This window comes from Lepisma saccharinum, chromosome 8 (genome assembly GCF_977018435.1).
Source record: "Lepisma saccharinum chromosome 8, izLepSacc3.1, whole genome shotgun sequence".
In the NCBI taxonomy this organism is placed as follows: domain Eukaryota; kingdom Metazoa; phylum Arthropoda; class Insecta; order Zygentoma; family Lepismatidae; genus Lepisma; species Lepisma saccharinum.
The window spans coordinates 80,561,122-80,579,178 of NC_139236.1; the positions used below are offsets into that span (position 1 = coordinate 80,561,122).

The 18,057-nt window shown below is 40.2% G+C and overlaps 1 protein-coding gene across 4 annotated transcripts in view; it reads right to left on the bottom strand.

The window, feature by feature from the left end:
* Positions 1-16,015, bottom strand: part of LOC145991578 (uncharacterized) — a 48,561-nt gene extending 32,546 nt beyond the window's left edge. For 3 of the 4 annotated variants that reach the window (XM_083127626.1, XM_083127627.1, XM_083127624.1), the window contains exons 1-3: positions 15,897-16,015; positions 12,983-13,037; positions 11,412-11,846 (exon numbers count right to left, since the gene is read on the bottom strand). In XM_083127626.1, coding sequence (XP_082983752.1) covers positions 11,412-11,846; positions 12,983-13,037; positions 15,897-15,938 — 532 coding nt within the window. In that variant the 5' untranslated portion in view covers positions 15,939-16,015. The remainder of the gene's footprint in view (positions 1-11,411; positions 11,847-12,982; positions 13,038-15,896) is intronic. The other variant, XM_083127625.1, reaches the window with a different exon arrangement.
* Positions 16,016-18,057: the final 2,042 nt, after the last annotated feature.

The following is an 18,057-nucleotide window of genomic DNA, read 5'->3' on the forward strand; positions in this document are numbered from 1 at the left end:
GGGGGAGAGTTGACCGTTCTTCCTTATGGGCCGAGCTGAAGAGTAGAAGAGCTGTGCGCGGACTTTTCGTCCAAGGTTTTTTCACTTGTGTTCGCTCGTAGCAGCAGCAGCACCACGCAAAATCGGAAAATGTGAATCCTCAAACTTTGTACACGTGACCTTCGGTCACGAAGCAGCCGAGTAGACAACGCCCTGGGGCGATATGAAAGGCACTTTTAGCAAGTAGAAACTACGTAGAAACGAAACGTTAGATGGAATTGTTGTACGAAACAAACGAAACCGCGTTTGTGCAACTGGTTTGTGGCTAGACAGGGCCATTGGACTCTCAAGAAGGCAAGAATTGTATGGGAAGTGATTCTCAAAACTAAGCGAATAAAAGGACAGTATATTTTATCATTTACAAGGGCCCTCATCCGCTTACAATTTTGAAAATTACTTTCAGTAATTCTTGTCTTCTTGGACAGGAGGTTCATTAAACTTTTTTGGTGTAGAAACAGACAGAGCGCCCACCTACCACGTTTGAAAGAAGAGCATAGGCAGACATGAAAGTAATTTTCAAGTACGTAAGGACGACAGTCGACGTGAACATTGAGCAACGTGTGACTGAGAAATACAATCGTAACAAAGGACAGGATTCTTCAAGAAACAGTAATTTCATAAAACTTCCTATCATTAACTCAGTTCATCCTTTTATCCTCTTTTGTTTGTTATACTTTTGTATTATTCTTGTTTTATATCGCTTTTCTGCCACTTGTAGATAATCGCGACGATGAAGATGAATGATGATCATATTAAATCTATGAAGGGATGCTTACAAAAAAAAAAACAGCCATGCCCAGGTGTCTACTCGAACTTGGAGTGTTTGGTACCGAGTGTATGAGTGGACCACTCAACGACTTCGGTCTTCGAGGCTACGGTTTCAGTTGCAACATGCAGTATAATTAAGTTTCTACTACTACTACTTATAAAGCCCCCTTGACACATGAGATACTACAAATAATTTCAGGCATACCCTCGAATTTTGATTGCCTGGCACTTTTTTAAACTAAGTAATGAAGTCACGTTCGTATAAAGTCTAAGAGCGGGGATCGTAGATAGGCTATGACAGCCTTTAGCCACTCGCTTGTTAGGCGAGAGGAACATTGTAAAAGGAAGGGGGTAGCTCTGGAGAGCACGTCGACACTTAACTACAAGGGGACTAGCCCCGTAAGTAAGAACACACGGACATATATTTAAACACTACCTTTGACTGAACAGGCAGGGGAAGGAAAGACAAGGAATGTTCGTTACCTGGAGTTCTACGGCGATCTCTTCTCCGCTGGTCCTTGGATCGACGTGGTCCTACTCTGAAACAAAACGGACGAGGGAGCAACTCCGGGCTCCAAACTCTGTACTTTCGCCGACCGATATTCTAACGATAACTTTAACTTCCCGATTGTTCGTTTGCTCCTTTTTCTGAACTTACGATGCCTTTGGAGCTCTCTCGCGTAAACTGCAAACAACTAGACACGGATTTCTTTTGTAATAACTACTTCATCTGACTGACGGAAGACAACTAAGAATGAGATTTTCTCACGCGACCTATTTATGTGAAATTTGAACTATCGGCCGTTACGACGCTTGCTTCGATCGCGTCCTCTCGCAACGGCAATCCTGAGGAAGAACGCTGATTCCTTATTTCATTTTCTAATGCAATGTCAGCGGAGTTTTTCCAACTCCGCTGAAGGACGCTGTCGCGATGAGCTTTTAAGAAGCTCTTTTTTCAATGCTTCAGCGGGACCCTTTTTATAACGTGATTAGCTTATTTATTTATGATACCCGGGTCCTAGGTTCGATTCACGTCTGCGGCGTGATACGCGTTTATATTCATATTAGGCCTACGACTAGCTCGAACTAAAAACGCTTGTGAAATACTGTGTATATGTTATCCATCTGAAGTGAGAAACTTCATATTCTGCTAAGAAAATATGCATGAAAAATTATATTTGTAGCTACTACTTGAAGAATTCAAATTATTATGATGGAATTTCAACTTACGTATACTCTGCATATAATGTGTTATCGGAGAGGAGTTTTTGTCTCGCAGTCAATTTATTTTTAGTTGAGGAACTCGAGAGTAAGTTGGAAATATTTAATGACCCACGTTGTGGTGTGCTGTTCGATTAATCAGAATTGGAGTGAGAGAAATCTGTAGTTAAGGTCATTCAACACGTCAATTTGTAACTGTGAATGCAAGTTTTCTTTGATTTAGCGGGAAATCAGTTTGCTATTGTTGTAAGTAATAAATTGAAACATATATATTTTCTGCTCGAGTAGGAATCCACAGCCCTTATCCAATCAATCACTTTCTGTGTTTGAAACTTCTGTCTAGGAAAGCTACACACAATTTGCTTTTAATAACAGAAGCTTCAAAATAACCTATCCATTCTTGTCTTGCAAGTAATGTTTGATTTGATTTGTTATATTTAACTTTGGTTTTCTGCCACTTTTGGCTAATCGCGAAGACGAGGATGGGTGATGCAATGACAAAATTGATGAAAGGACATCACGAAGAAAATAATGAAAACAATACACAGGCTGGGATCTGAACTCGGGACCTGTGGTGTCGCATTGTTCATGAAATAAAAACATAACATGTATAGTGGCTCAAATTAGTAATCGAATATGTAGCATTTTGCTGCATTTCTTCACAATATTTCGAAATTAACAACATGTACATAAATATAAACGATAGTGAAATATTTATAGGCATTTATTAAAGCTATATTCCCTGTTACATTTTTTTCTTTTTTAATTTTGGGTGCGTCAGCACTTAGGCTATTTTTTTTTTTTTTGATTTTGATTTAGTTTATTTTACTTCGCGTTTTGTGCCTCTGGGCTAATTTGCGAAGATGGGGATGAGTGATGAAATGATGAAATTGATGAATGGACATTCACAAACAACCAAGCCCGACCGGGATTCGAACCCGGGACCCTTGGCGTCGCAGCGCGATGTGCTAACCACTCGGCCACAGGGTCGGGCTTAGGCTATTTTGCAACCGCCACGTTATACGGGGTCCAGCCCCTTACCATAACAAATAACGTAACTGTAATATCGAATAACTGAAATATTAAAATATTCTGACTTAGGTAAAAAGCTGAGGCTCTAAAGGGGCACTCAGCACACATGACAAAAAACAGAACACACAGAATTATACTGGCCATAGGGTCAGTCGCCAGAGCCTCGTTAGTCTGCAAAGAGCAGTCCAGGGTGTACTACGTGGAATGAAGTTGACGATTGGGTGTAATACGTGGAAGGTCACCCCTTACACCCCTGTTACGTTTTCAAATCTGAGAATAGTTATTTATGTTTTGGTGTGAAAGAAGAGATCACTTTAATATTCAGACAAATCGTGAAAGCCTTCTGTTTCTGTTAAGCTACGTTTCCATTCAGACAAGTTCCAGACTCATGACGTGCAACATGTGCCGGCGCATGTTGCGCGTCATTTAGTGTACTCGTACTGCTTCCAATTCAAAACTACTTCTTCAAAATACGTCCGCAACAACACTGGAGTGCAGGATCGCAGTGTAGCGTTGTGCAGTGCTTTAGAGTAGTCAGTGTTCCTTCTCTTGTATTGTAATAATTTGGTGGTGATTTAACTTGGGTAAAGATGAACAATAAAGCTATGGCGGGTTTTGTGGTTATGGCAGGCGCGTATCATGAATTTCTAAAAAAAGAGGCGAAAACAACCTAGATGGTGGATTAGAAGTTTTCTAGCAAAAAATTAACTCGTTGATGAGAGACTTACGTCTTCAAAGTGGATACGAAAACTTTGTAAGAATGACTGCAAGTGATTTTGCATTGTTATTAAATTTTGTTGGACCACAGATTGTAGTCGCGTCGTCTGTTCCTACTCTAGTTCGTATGCCCCAGGAACTTGCTGCAGGCTGTTTCCATTGTCCGCCGCGCACGTTGTGCGTCTTAATCGTTTGGGGCAATTTTGTCCCCGGCACTTGCGCCGCGGCATGTTGCAGACAGTTTCCATTTCAACAAATGCTTGGCACATGCAGCGTCGCATGCCGCGTGTCATGTTGCGCGGTAAAATTTGTGGTAATAGAAACGATACTTTACATAGTTCTTTTATCGGTCAACTACAGTGCGGGGAAGAAACAATTCATGCTATTTCCTAACTACGTCTGTTACCAGTAGCTCCATTGCCCCTGACTGAAGTACGAGAAAAATGGGTAACAAAAACAAAAATACAACATTTGACGAACTGCAGCTATTTATTTTTACCTAACCAAAGGGTGCAGGTACAGGGAAATTAAAAATGTTAAGTACATGTAAGAGTACCGTGGGTGACGCAATAAAACAAAATGAAAAGGAAAATGAGGTAGATTCCGTATCTCAGAAAATTCAACCAAGAGAAATAGGAGAACGAAATGAACGAGCTTCAGTATGAAAAATAAAGACCCTTTCCTCACCCCCATCCCCTTCCAAAACCAAGGGCTCCGAAAGCAGCTGTGCAACTTGGAGCAGGCACTGGGACTGCTGTACGTTCAGTAGCGTTTGGTCCGAAAGCGAAATTCCTAGAAAAATGCCACAGTTCGTCCGCGACGGTTTAATGAGTTGCATTTCGCCCGAGCCTGGCTGATGATGAGTCATACCTTGACTAACCGGTGGCACGGTGGAATTAGTGACTAGGATACCTCAGTTAACAACTTTTAAAACTACATTGCATAGACAGCGGAGTGTAGCGCAGGAGTGCAGACTCAGTCAAATCGTCGAGAGAGGGGTCCCGGGTTCGATACCCGGTGGAGGCACAAGTGGTTCGGATCCCACTTTAAATTGTAGGTCCAGTCCCGATTAGCCTTACTGTGCATAAAGGGGACTTAAAACAACAAATAAAATCGTTGAGAGGAAGTGAACTTGGATCCAGAAATTTTAGTCATGGCAGTCAACACTACTACTTCTAAGCAGCTCCCATAAGTGACTGAGGTTAGAATGAAAGTTTGTCTTGTTTTAAGTTCACTTGTATGCACAGATAGGCTAATTGGGAGTGGGCCTACAGTTTAAAGTGGAATTCGAATCACAGGAATCGAACCCGGCTAGAATGCAAGTGTTTTCTCATACTCACATGGGAAGTTGTTTATGTTATTGTTTCACATAATTTGTAGGTAGTCACACGTGGTCTGAGAAACAGAAAAGTCACACATAGCCTACGCATAATTCTCTCGAGGCAGTTTGTTGCAAGAACTTTGCTTGCAGGCCACGGACAATAACTTTCATGGGTAAAAAAGTGTCCCATCATAAGGTAGAGAGCATCCTGCTTAGAGCAATGTATGCGCTCCAAACGTTGGACGCTGACGCCGATATAACCTGGCTCGCAAGCCGAGAACACTGTTCGAATCTCCACAGGCATATAACAAAAATGCATCATACCCAATGACACATCTGGCGTAATACCTAACGTGCCAAATTTTGGAAAATAGGGGCTGATAGCGTGTGTGAGAACCAGAGCGACTTAACTCTAATTTATCAAATTAATAGGAGAGGAAATAATGTATTCTTAGGAATATGACTCTTAAACGTGACTCCGCCTTACAGATAAGAATTAGAAGTGGAAAATGTCGATTTTCTCCAAATACTCTTCAGAGGATTTTTTTTTTAACGAAACTAAAGACAGAATTTTTGTAGTTACGTTCCTCTGATTCCCGTAGGACGATAGGTGAAATACATTTCATGAGCGATGTTTCAAAGAAGTTGTGTTAAGATGTCAAACGTGTAGCCGACAGCCATGTTGTATGAAGAGAGCATATAGGATAAGCTCCAATCACACTTAATCTAGGCTCACAACAAAGATAGCGGCTGAGTGACCTAGCGTAATGAAAGGCAAAGAAAACAGTCAATCATTGGAAAAAACAATTAGTTTCATGTTTAAGATCATTCTATCAATTAATGCAGTTGCTTATAAAAATAAAAAATGGTCCAAAATGCTTCAAAGTAATTGAAAATATGAGGCATTGCGGATACGAAGGGCGAACTCAACAAAGTGCATTGTGATGGAAATGCGTTTCAAGTTGCCAGGCACAGTGCAAACTCCATAAAATCTTTGAAAATCACGCATGAAACATTCCGATCTACAGTTACCAAGTTTTTGTGGAGCTCGAATTGTGCCTGACAACTTGAAACGCATTTCCCTCACAATGCACTTTGTTGAGTTCGCCCTTCGTATCCGCAGTGCTTCATATCGTCTCTAGGAAAAACCCAGAAAATTAATACGCCCATTCAAATTTAAAACCTTTATTTGCATACTAAATAGAAAGAATTTTCACCAGATACTTGAAATTAGTTTGAGAAAATCTAAAATAAGAGGAATTCCTATCCCTGTTCTCGTGTTGATATTTCCTGGCAAATACTCTGTAAGAGGCTGTCGCGGTATATTGCCGCTCTATACATTGAAGAATCAATGCTTTATAGTCCGAAGTCGATACTAAAGGTTCATGAACGTCTGCAGGATTTTTTCCAAAGAGGCGCAAGCAAGGTAGTTTTTCCGGGGGGAGGGAGGCAAACAAGGTGCATAACAGTGTTGTCTCCTCAAAAAACATTGCTTTAATTTGAAGTTATCATATTCATCTTATTTGAAAATAAGATCCTTAGGAAAATATTTGGACCTAAAAGGGATGAGGAGATAATTAGAATAATTAAATCAAGAAGACTTAGGTGGGTAGGCCATGTGGCACGAATGGGAGAGGAAAGAGGAGTTTATAGGATTCTTGTTGGGAAACCTGATGGTAAGAGACCTTTAGGAAGGTTAAGACGAAGATGGAGGGACAACGTTGAGATAGACCTAAAGGAAATCGGTAGGGATGGAAAAGAGTATATAGATCTTGCTCAGGATAGGGACAGATGGAAGGCCTGTGTTCTGCAGCCATGAACCTTCGGGTTTAAGAAGGCTAGAGAGTTAGTTAGTTAGCTAGTTATGTTCATGCAATAATTAACATATATTATTGCAGCTGAAATGGAATTGTGTGAGATATATATATAATTTTTGGTTGACTTTCATTTTCCAGGTGGGTCGTGCACCCCCCCCCCCCTTGCCTCTCTTTCGGACTTCCATGCAAAGGTTCTATTTTTATTTCGCGTCTACCACTTTCGGTTAATCGCGATGATAAAGGATGTGATAGGTGATGAAAGTGGTATAAAGACAATGACCCAACCCATCCATATTTTCTGGTCCAGGCTCTAATCCGACATCTCCCGGGTTCGAATCCCGGTCGGGCTTGGTTGTTTGTGAATGTCCATTCATCAATTTCATCATTTCATCACTCATCCCCATCTTCGCAAATTAGCCTAGAGGCACAAAACGCGAAGTAAAATAAACTAAATCAATCAATCTAATCCGACATTAGACTTCGCAGTTTATTACGCTAACCAATTTGCCACGGGATCGGCTTCTTCGTGTTTGTCTGCTTATGAAATGATTAATTAGTTATTCAAACTATATAGGTAGGAAAGCTATATAAAATAACGAAACAGAAAAATAAATCCACTTGACGTCTTGTAGTACTATCATTAACCTACAATTTCATGCTCACAAATCCACACAGAAAACTTCTTGTGGCATTAGTTTTACAGAATGGCCTTGGGGAATAAACATCGCCCATTTCCTGGTTCAGCTCGAAACAATTCAGGTGCCTTATCGAAGCTGCTCTTGAGCACGCAGGGTTTCTAACCTACTTCGCCGTAATTCAGTTGTTGTATCTTGATTAATATGCTGTATTGTAGAGTCAACCGCAGATTAAATAGGAGAAAAAAGATTTTCCCGACGGAAAATAAGTTGGTAATGCTGCAAACACCGAGGCATTCTTGATAAGACGCTTGAGGAGCGTCGAGCAAACTTTCCTGAAAAAGCACAACCCCAGTATCGAAGGTCATGCCACACGTGGATTGGCAACTTTCGGGAGCATGCTGTCTGTCTACACAATTCTACCCAAATACCTGTTTGAAAATGAATCTTCTGTCCGCATTTTATTTTTCAAACGTACTTCTGACATTGTAATCATTTTGCAATTATTTTTATTTGTTCTTATTTTGCTTCGCTTTTATGTGACTTTTATAATTAATCGAAACTATGAAGATGGATGATAATTAGATTAAATTAATGAAGAGACACCTAAAAAATATATTTACAGACCAGGACTCGAACCCGGAACCTAAAGCGGATAGGTTGTGGGGAAAACCGTCAATGACTCCCGCCACGAACTTACTTATAATTTTTGTAATTTCTCACGAGTATATTTTGTTCTGTCCATGCATAATACCTGCTTTCGGAAACTTAATTTATAAGTGACACACTTATAGGGACAAGCCACGTATTGTTTGAATCGAGGGACACATCTCGTTCATATACTACTAGATACAATCATGGACTATACTTGAAATGGCCTCCCCGATGGCGCAAGGTAGCGTCATCGCCTTGTAATGAAGGGGTCCCGGGTTCGATACCCGGTGGAGGCACAAGTGATTGGGATTTCACTTTAAACTGTAGGTCCAGTCCTTATTAACCTAACTGTGCATAAAGTGGACTCAAATCAATCAATCATATATGATGGAAGTTAAGAAAAAGATAAAAATTTTAGAAGAGATACTGTGAACAAGTCGAATTGGAGAGAGATTGTATTTTGTCTTTTGTCTTTGTTAAATGTATTTCATGTAGTTTATATAACATGAAGTTATAAGTTAAATAAATGTTGTTTTGTTCGTTAACGTTTGGCCTAATTGAAGATTATTACAATATACTTGAAATATGACGTGCTAAACACTACTTTCGGAGATCAGTTGGACATGGCAATTTTGATATACAAGTTGCATTTTCTCTACTTAGATTCATTATGTCCAAATTTTATCCTAATATATAATCTCCCAACAACGCAAAATGTTTTAATTGACTCGAATTCACAATGACTCATATACAGTGTGTTTATAAATGAACGGTGGGGTTTCAAAAATTAATAATACATCTATTTATTACCTTACACGGGCAAAACGTACACCGTAAGCAGCAGCAACTGTCCAAGTTTATATAACTTTATTTATATTTGTATAAAGATAGAAATCAAGAGGGGGCAATTGCCCCTCTGTGCCTCCTTGCAGGTGCTCTTGACCGTCTGGAAGAAATAGTGCACGACAGACGTGAAAACTAAATCCATCTTCAGTATCCCTTTGTCTTGCTACTCTTAGATTCTGCAACCTTTCTTTCTATAGTCCAATGTTTGCCTTCCTTACCTCCTAGAATTGATTTCCGTACAAGTTTGAGGGCTAATCTCCCCTGCCCCCTGTGGTTGCGCCACTGCACCTTCTTCCGCCGTTGTTGCTTTGTGAACTTTCATCGGCTTCGTAATACTTCATTTTCTTCAAGAGCATAATATCGTTTAATCCGGCGATAAGATTCCTCAAGAGTAGTCTATGACTACTCATTTCTACACTAGTTGGAAGCTTTATTCAATTTCGAGCCAAAAATGTAATTTTCAAATCAGGATTGTTAAACGTCCACGAACCCATAAATTCTAATGGGTTCTATTGGGTTCCGCAACAAGACCGGAACCTGTTCTATCACAGTGTAAATTCGGTCCAAGTTGCGTATTGTTTCATTTCAAATATGGAACTTAGACCGTCTTTAAATTGATCCGGAACGAAGGACCCTGTGCCGTATTTCAATTGATCCAGAAAAAAGGTTCCTGGAACTTATTTAAATACCTTAAACATAAAAAGGCTCTTTACGGTCCAGATCCATTTATGCTTGCTAATATTCCCTGCTGAACCTGAATTGAATTGATTTAAAATTCCTGATCCTTTAACAACCCTGGTGGAAATTCATTAATTTACAAACAACCATATTTTTAACGAAACATTAATCCCACACAATATACTGAGTTATTTTTCGCAATGTTCCAATGAATGGCAAGAGATTTGGGCTATTCCTTTTTCTTCCTTGATGTTTAATAGATTATATTTGTCACGCACCTATAACGTTACTAGCAAACATTTGTGAATTGTTCTTTCCTTGTAACGTTAACATCTACCATACTGAATTTATTTACGTTCCTTATGCAGATGGTATGTACCCAACTGCATTTTGTTCCGTTCCGCTACAGTGGTTTACATTTTGTTACATTCCTATGTAACGTTAATTAACCATATTGCCTTTCACTTCGTTCCGTTACGGAGGATTGCATTCATTACGTTCCTATGTACCGTTATTTACTACCATGTTGCATTTCGTTACGTTTTTTTGTAACGCTAGTATATACCACAATGCATTTTGTTACTACGTTCCTTGTATCCTTGTAACGGTAGTATATACCATATTGCATATTACGTTATGTTCCAAGGTGCTCATTTCGTTCCGTTCCTTTATAACGTTAATATCTACCATAATACATTTTGTTACGTTCCTTGTAACGTCACTCTATAAGATATTGCATTTCGTTACGTTACATGGGTACCAGCAGTTGAACCATACTCTTCCTCCTACAAAATGGAACGTACCGTGTAACGCAAATTGGGTACGTTACGACTCCCTGGTTTTCACTTCCCCCAATAGAATTTCAAATGATTTATGTGACACGAACTTTCTAAGGCGAAACGGGACATCCCATTTCGCCTTATCCTGTTTCGCCTTACACACAAAAAATTTCCCACCAGGGAATATTATCGACATGAAGGGTTATTATTATAAATGTATTATTAACCTAACTAAACTAACCTAACCGACAGGTCAATGGGAGCCAAGGTAGGCAACATCACAAGCTCTGCGCTCTCATTATGAATTACCCTTCATGTCGATAATATTCCCAGGTGGGAAATGTTTGTGTGTAAGGCGAAATGGGATGTCCCGTTTCGCCTTAGAAAGTTCGTATCACATAAATAATTTGAAATTCTATTGGGGGAGGTGAAAACGCAATAAGGCGAAACGGGAGGACACGAATTAGATTCAGCCTTAGCAACAGGCAAGCTGATTGGTGGCTTGGTTGACTTCATACTGTTTCGTCAAGGGTCTCTGAGGAAGAAGAACAAAGCCCGTTCCATTCTGACACTTCGATTTCGGACTGTTTAAAGTTAGATACAAATTGGTACAGTGCCTTACTCTTGGCTCTGCTCCGAGATAGCGCGTGAACACCTTTGAACAACTCTAATAATAAAGGTTAGTACTCGTTATGCAATATAAATATAATTGTCTACATGCTAAATAAGCCAGACGTTACGGGACGAAAATGCCGGCATCTGCGAACATGTCACGCGCTATCTCGGCCTACATCCAAAACAAACGCCCTGTATTTTATTTATTCTGATTTTTTTTTAAAAAAACAATCTTAGACAGAGTAGAATAAGATAACATAATTACTTAGATTTTGGAATTGATACAAACGTTTAGCCTTACCCTGCACCGTTCCGTTGGTTTGGTTCACCTTGACTGCACCAAGCACCTCGCTCACTATCGACCCTGCCTGAACTTCATAATAGTTTTTGAGTCCCCCAAAGATTGACGACAGCAAGGCACTAACTTCGGGCAAAGAAGACAAGGGAGCACCAGCACCCATTCCCGCACCATATCCAGCACCGTGGGCGGTGGCGCCTGCACCAGCGCCTTGGCCAGCTCCTGGTGCACGTGCCAGGTAGCCGGATAATGGTGCTTTCTGGGTCTGTGGTTGTGGTGCCACGGTGTAAGTTGGCTGAGCGCTGTTTACCGGAACAGGGTTTTGCGTTGGGTTGCCTTGTGGAGGGCTCTGGGGACCATCAGTGCCAGTGGGTGAGGGTGCGGACCTCACCACTCTTGACTTGCTCTCGTTGATTTTCCCTGAAACTGAAACAAAATAGCAGTTGAGCTTTCAGTGAGTGTATGAATAAAGATTTCTGACACCTCAATGCATATATGTACTGTACTAGCGCCGTCTAGCTTGCTTCACTTTTTGGCACTAGGTGTAGTGAAGGTGTATCCCGGTGTCAGGCTGGTGCATGGAAATGACGTTCAACCAAGTAGACGGATAGCGGTGTTCAAGTTCAGAAGATTCAACAAATGCCTGTGTGCTGCTTTAAACGCTCATTTGATTAGTTAGCACGCACCACGTGACCATACACCACACATTACATCGCTCCAGAAGGTAGTGCAAACGTTGCAGACAACAAATCAACAAAGTGTTGCACTGTGTAACCAATTAGACATGTGAGTGCAGAGAGAGAGTTAAAAGTGCAAGGAGCTACTAAAACTTTTTTTTTGCCTCATTACAAGATTTAGATTTACTTTGATTTTTGCTATTTAGCGTCGCTTTTCTTCCACTTTTGGTTAACCGCAACGATGAGGATGAGTGATGATATGATGAAATTGATGAATGGGCACTTACAAAGAACACCCACGCCCAAGCCGGAATCTAAACCAGGGACCCCTGGCGTCGTTGCGGGCTGTGGTAAGCACTTTGCAAGAGGTCGGCCTCATCACTAGAGTTTTCTCGGTATGTCGACCAGATATTTCTTAGAAAGGCTACACTGATCATACAGGAGCTAACGTTACTATCATAGTCCTGAAGATAAGAGTGACGTTAGTTTTCCAAGGATCAGGAACTTCTCGAAAACTCACCTGGTCCGTAACCATAGAGAATATCTTAACTTCGGTTCCTGAAGATGGGAATGAATTTATCTCTGAAAACTGACGTTTTTGCAAATATAAGTTTTTATTACTCCATCCGCCTGTCTATTAAAAAGCATAGTTTCATTACACTTTAACGTTTTTACGAATCAAGATATTATCATAACTTGCTCAATCAACCTCAATTACTTCGAGGTGCTTTTCCATATGCGGGGAGTGGTTGCATAATATGGAGAGATTGGCCATCTCTGGTCTAAAGTTACTTTCCATTATTTACCAGTATTATAGATAGGACTATGTGAGAAATATTTATGAACACCAATAAAAATGATAAGAAGCATTTTAATTGAACTTACAGTAAGTGTTTGAATCATCTGGCGGCTTCTTTGAGTCCTTCAGTTGCAAGGAAATCTGTAGGTCACAGATTAAACATATTAATATAACAAAATATTTCTTTATTTAAAAGGTTTATTGCATGCTGACTACCTGCATGCTGTATGAATATTTAATAATAGTTATGGAATCGATACTGAGACGAGAACGATACTAGACTCTTCGAGACTTGTTAAAACAAGAACGAGACGACCTCCGTAAAATCGAGACGAAACCGAGACAGTGTCAAGTCTCGTCTCGTACAGTCCAAATTTAAATAACAGTCTCCTTAATTATCAGGCGACAAGGGTAATCGGTATGCTATCGTGAAGGAACTGAAAAATTATAGTAAATGTTGATGCAACCACTGCGTATAAATGATATTCCTAACCCACGTCATGAAAGAAGGAGTCATGGGCTCGATCCCCGGCAGAGGCACTTTGCACTGTGACTCTGATTCCACATTAAAGTAAGATCCAGTTCCGATTGGCCTGTCTGTGCATCAAATGGACTTAAACTTTGCGAAACACTGCAAAAGTTAAATATTTCTGCTAATCATATGATATCACTTTTGAGTCTTGAGTTTCTGATAGTTCCTCGTATTGATGGATCCACCCTCTCTCTTTGGTGTACTGAAAAGCATAACATTTAATTTGTAGCCCCAAGACATTGGTATTCTCCAGTGCCGCTTTCGTCTACCTCATCATTTATCTTCAACTCCTTTTCAATTGGAAAAAATCACAATAAAATTTTGCAACAATTTTCCAAGTCTATTTTTATTTAAGTTATTTTACGATGTTCTTCTGTCCCCTGCATTAATCAAGACGTGAACATGAATTGTTCGCGTAGAACATTATATTCGTAGTTACAAGATAGGATGGCATCCGTAGCAACCGGATTCCACGGCAATTTTCAGAGACCTGCGCCGCCCAATAAAAGTATACCGTCTTGGATGAAAAAGGTTCGGTAAACAGGGTTTGCGGCAAATCATGATAAAAGAATTTCAGGTAGACCTGGCGGCACCACGAACAATGATATTTTCGGATGTGCGATGGACAAGATGCTGGAGAAGACCTTCCGGCACATGTCCAAGGAATTGTATTTGGAAACCAACTTGGTGCCCGCTCTTGCTGGATACAGGTGTCGGATGACTTAACGCCTCCACGTGCAGTCCTGCCACTATGTGGATTCATACGTCATAGACGATTGGTTGTGGTCAAGTGATTGTAATGTGTTTCTGAGAGGGCTCGTATATAAGCAGAACATCAGGTACCTTGGGCGATGAATACCTACGGAGACCCCTACATTCTGGAAAGGTTATTGTTTGGACGACTGTGTCCATCGGCCAGTATTTCATTCTTGATGACAATGGTGTGACCGTCACTGTCGACGCTACTCCTCATCCACTTCCATGCTGATTTACCAACCTTTTGTAAGATCAATGGTTTGTATTTCGAGAAGCAAGTCTTTCAGTAGGACGGGGCCACTCCACACATCGACAAAGTTAATCTGGCATTCTTCGAGGAACTCTTTGGAGTGTAAGAGGTGACCCTTCCACGTAGTACACCCAATTGTCAACCTCACTTCCAAGTAGTACACCCAGCTGTCAACCTCACTTCCACGTAGTACACCCAGCTGTTAACCTCACTTCCACGTATTACACCCAGTTGTCAACCTCACTTCAACGTAGTGCATCCAGTTGTCAACCTCACTTCCACATAGTACACCCAGCTGTGAACCTCACTTCCAAGTAGTACACCTAATTGTCAACCTCACTTCTATGTAGTACACCCAATTTTTAACCTCACTTCCAAGTAGTACACCCAATTGTTAACCTCACTTCCACCTAGTACACCCATTGTCAACCTCACTTCCAAGTAGTACACCACTTTTCAACCTCACTTCCAAGTAGTACACCAATTGTCAACCTCACTTCCACGTAGTACCCCCAGTTGTCAATCTCACTTCCACATAGTACACCCAGCTGAAAACCTCACTTCCACGTAGTACACCCAGCTGTCAACCTCACTTCCACGTAGTACACCCAGTTGTCAACCTCACTTCCACGTAGTACACACTGGACTGCATTTTGGAGACTAACGAGGCTCTGGCGTCTCTACCTACTCCCAGTATAATCCTCGTAGGTCTGTGTGTGTTGTCCTGTGTTTTGTCCTTATGTGTGCTGAGTGTCCCTTTACAGCCTCAGCTTTTAACCCCAGTAAGAATATTTTAGTCCTTCGACATCACAGTTGTGTTATACGTTATTAGTTATAGTATTTTAGTTATGGTAAGGGACTGGACCCCGTATAATGTGACGGGTTCAAAGAAGCCTAAGTACTGACTCACCCATTTCAAATTCAATCAATCAATCGATGAACTCTTTCCAAATAAGGCCGTGTCCAGGGAATCTGTTTTTTCCTATCCTGCCGGAAGCCTGGATCTCTCCTTGTGTGACACTTCTCAGTGGCACATGGAACAATGTTTGAAACCAGTACCACCCATCCTTCAAGATATGAGTGGAAGCATTGAGCCGGTGATAACTGCTTTAACTCCATAGATATATAAATAATTCATTTAATTCATCCACGAATCACTTGTTTGAATTTACATGCTATGTGCTTTCATGGTTGCAGAGATCATTGATCGCATGGAGAAGTAGTGAACAACGACGGATGCTATGTGGAATACTGAATTCTGTAAGGACGCCCAGACGATGCTTTTTCTGGATACTTTCAATTACTATTTTATTACATAACACTGTAGATACAACATACACATATAATCTTGTTCTTTTTAATGTTTCAAATGCTTTCCTTGCATACACTTCGTGCACGACCCAATTTGGAAGAACACTTTCTTTTCATAAATAGCTATATTTGCAATACTGATGCATTTTACCTGCAATGAAGAAATGCAGAACAAAACCCACACTAATCGCATTCTGAACCCATGATGAATCTCTTTGCCGGTGTAACAACAATTCTGCACGAAGTTCTTTGTATTCACAACTGCCGTATTCCAATCTATACTGTGAAATGTCAATACACATTGTGTATAGAGTGTTTTGTGAAATATTTACATCGTATTGAAAATGTTTGAATCATATTTTTGAATTTCATGTTCCACATAGTTCATATTTGTTAGGAGTTTTGGCGAATGATATGTTGTAGAATCTTCGTTGGTTCTCAAAGATCAGTATAACATTGTGGTGGATAGCTTTTATAGTTTAACCCGATCGTATTGTATAAGTAAAGCTCTCTGAAATCAAATTCCATACAATCGTCAGCTCTTCTGCAACACAAGATCTTGACGTTCAGGGTAGTCCATAATCATTCTCCAGAGAAATTATGCGTGACGTATGCATGATTTTTCACCAAATTTGTTTCAAATTATTTACATGCTTTGAGCAATGAGACAAAATTGGAAAATGTATATGTAACGAGTATTTTGTTAAATATTAAATAGCGGCGTCGGATTTCAGAAAAAAATCACTTCTGGCGAAAATCATGCCTTTTGAAGTGCAAATACTACATTCATTTCTTAATATGAAACGCCCGAGACCACAATAACGGTTAAATTGAAGTCAAGAGGGCAAAAACTAGATTACATTCGAAAAGTTTCCAATAAGTTCTGCAAGTTGTACAATCACGGACACTTGGTTTGTAACGGTCTCAATCAAAGTAAATGGGTTTGTTACATGTCGTAAGTGTCCGTGACTATACGTAGCATCCCGAAACCGATTAACGGATGTTGAAACATTTTTACAGCACGAAATCCACTAGAAATCTCTTTCTATCTCTCTATCTTCCCTCTTCCTCTTCGTTCTTCTCTCTCTCTCTCTCCTTCTCCCTCTCTCTTTCTCTCTCTGCTATTTTTCTCGGCCTCTTCCTTTTCTCTCTTTCGTTTCTCTCTCCTCCCCTCCCTTCTCTGGCTCTTCTTTCTCTTTATCCTCTACCTCTCCTTCCACCTTTTCATTCTCTCTTCCCTCCTTCCACTTTTTCTCTCTCTCTCTGCTTCCTTTCGTTCTTTGTCTCTCTCTGTGTCCCCAGTCTTCCTCTCCAACTCACGTCGCAAATTCTTGTCTCTCTATTACAATGTTCCTCAGCTTACCCTCTATTCATCACACAAATCACACAATTAATATTTTACGAATACCTCTCTATTTATCTTTGCCTATCTTTGGGGACGTCATTGAATAATTGTAGCACCCATTTCAGGAATTGCTTATCTCATTGCGTTTAGACGAAAATTTTAAAACATTTTAATCAATTTTCACGAACGTAAATGTTAGCTTTTTTTAAATTCCTGTATTGCTGCACGTGGGGCGCCTCTGCTGTGTGACTACTAAGACTTCAAGGTTCCAAAATTAGGATTCAGAAGTACATCGTTCACGTTAAATTTCAGGGCATCTACTACAAACACTTCAATATAAAAGTAGAATTTCAAAACTTCAAGCATCTATAATTACTGGTCCACGTTGAGTTTACATGGAGCTCTTTTTTTACAAGAGTTTTTTGAAGTTCTTGATCTTAGTTCCCCTCATCTATTTGTTGATGCAACAATGACTATTCTTTTCCCTAGTTTATGTACTGCACACGCTGCTTGATGTTACTCTTCACCTTTTTCCCCATCTGTTTTCTGCTCTTTTCTCCTCTGTTTCTTTCCAATCTTCTCTCTTAGTCCTCACGTTGTGGGTGTAGGATTACTTTCAGCTGTCTCCCCTCTCTCAGACGAGTGAGTGGCGTATTAGCAATTCAAGACATTAACACTAATAATCAAATAATAACTCGTCAAGAACAATGATATATTATTACTTTTGTCACCGTGTAAACTAGGCGAAAGATTTCCTTGCAGTTTCCGTTGGACAAAATTGGATCTGTTTGAAATTAACATGTGGTATGGCCTGGCCACACTGAGCTCATTAAGCAAGAGTAGTGAGTCTGTGATAACGATTATGGCAGACCAGTAAAGTTTTGTCCAAATGTCATTGTGTGATGGAACTAAAAGATAGTTGATATTCTGTACATGTATCTCCGTTCCTCCAAATGTAATTTCTATG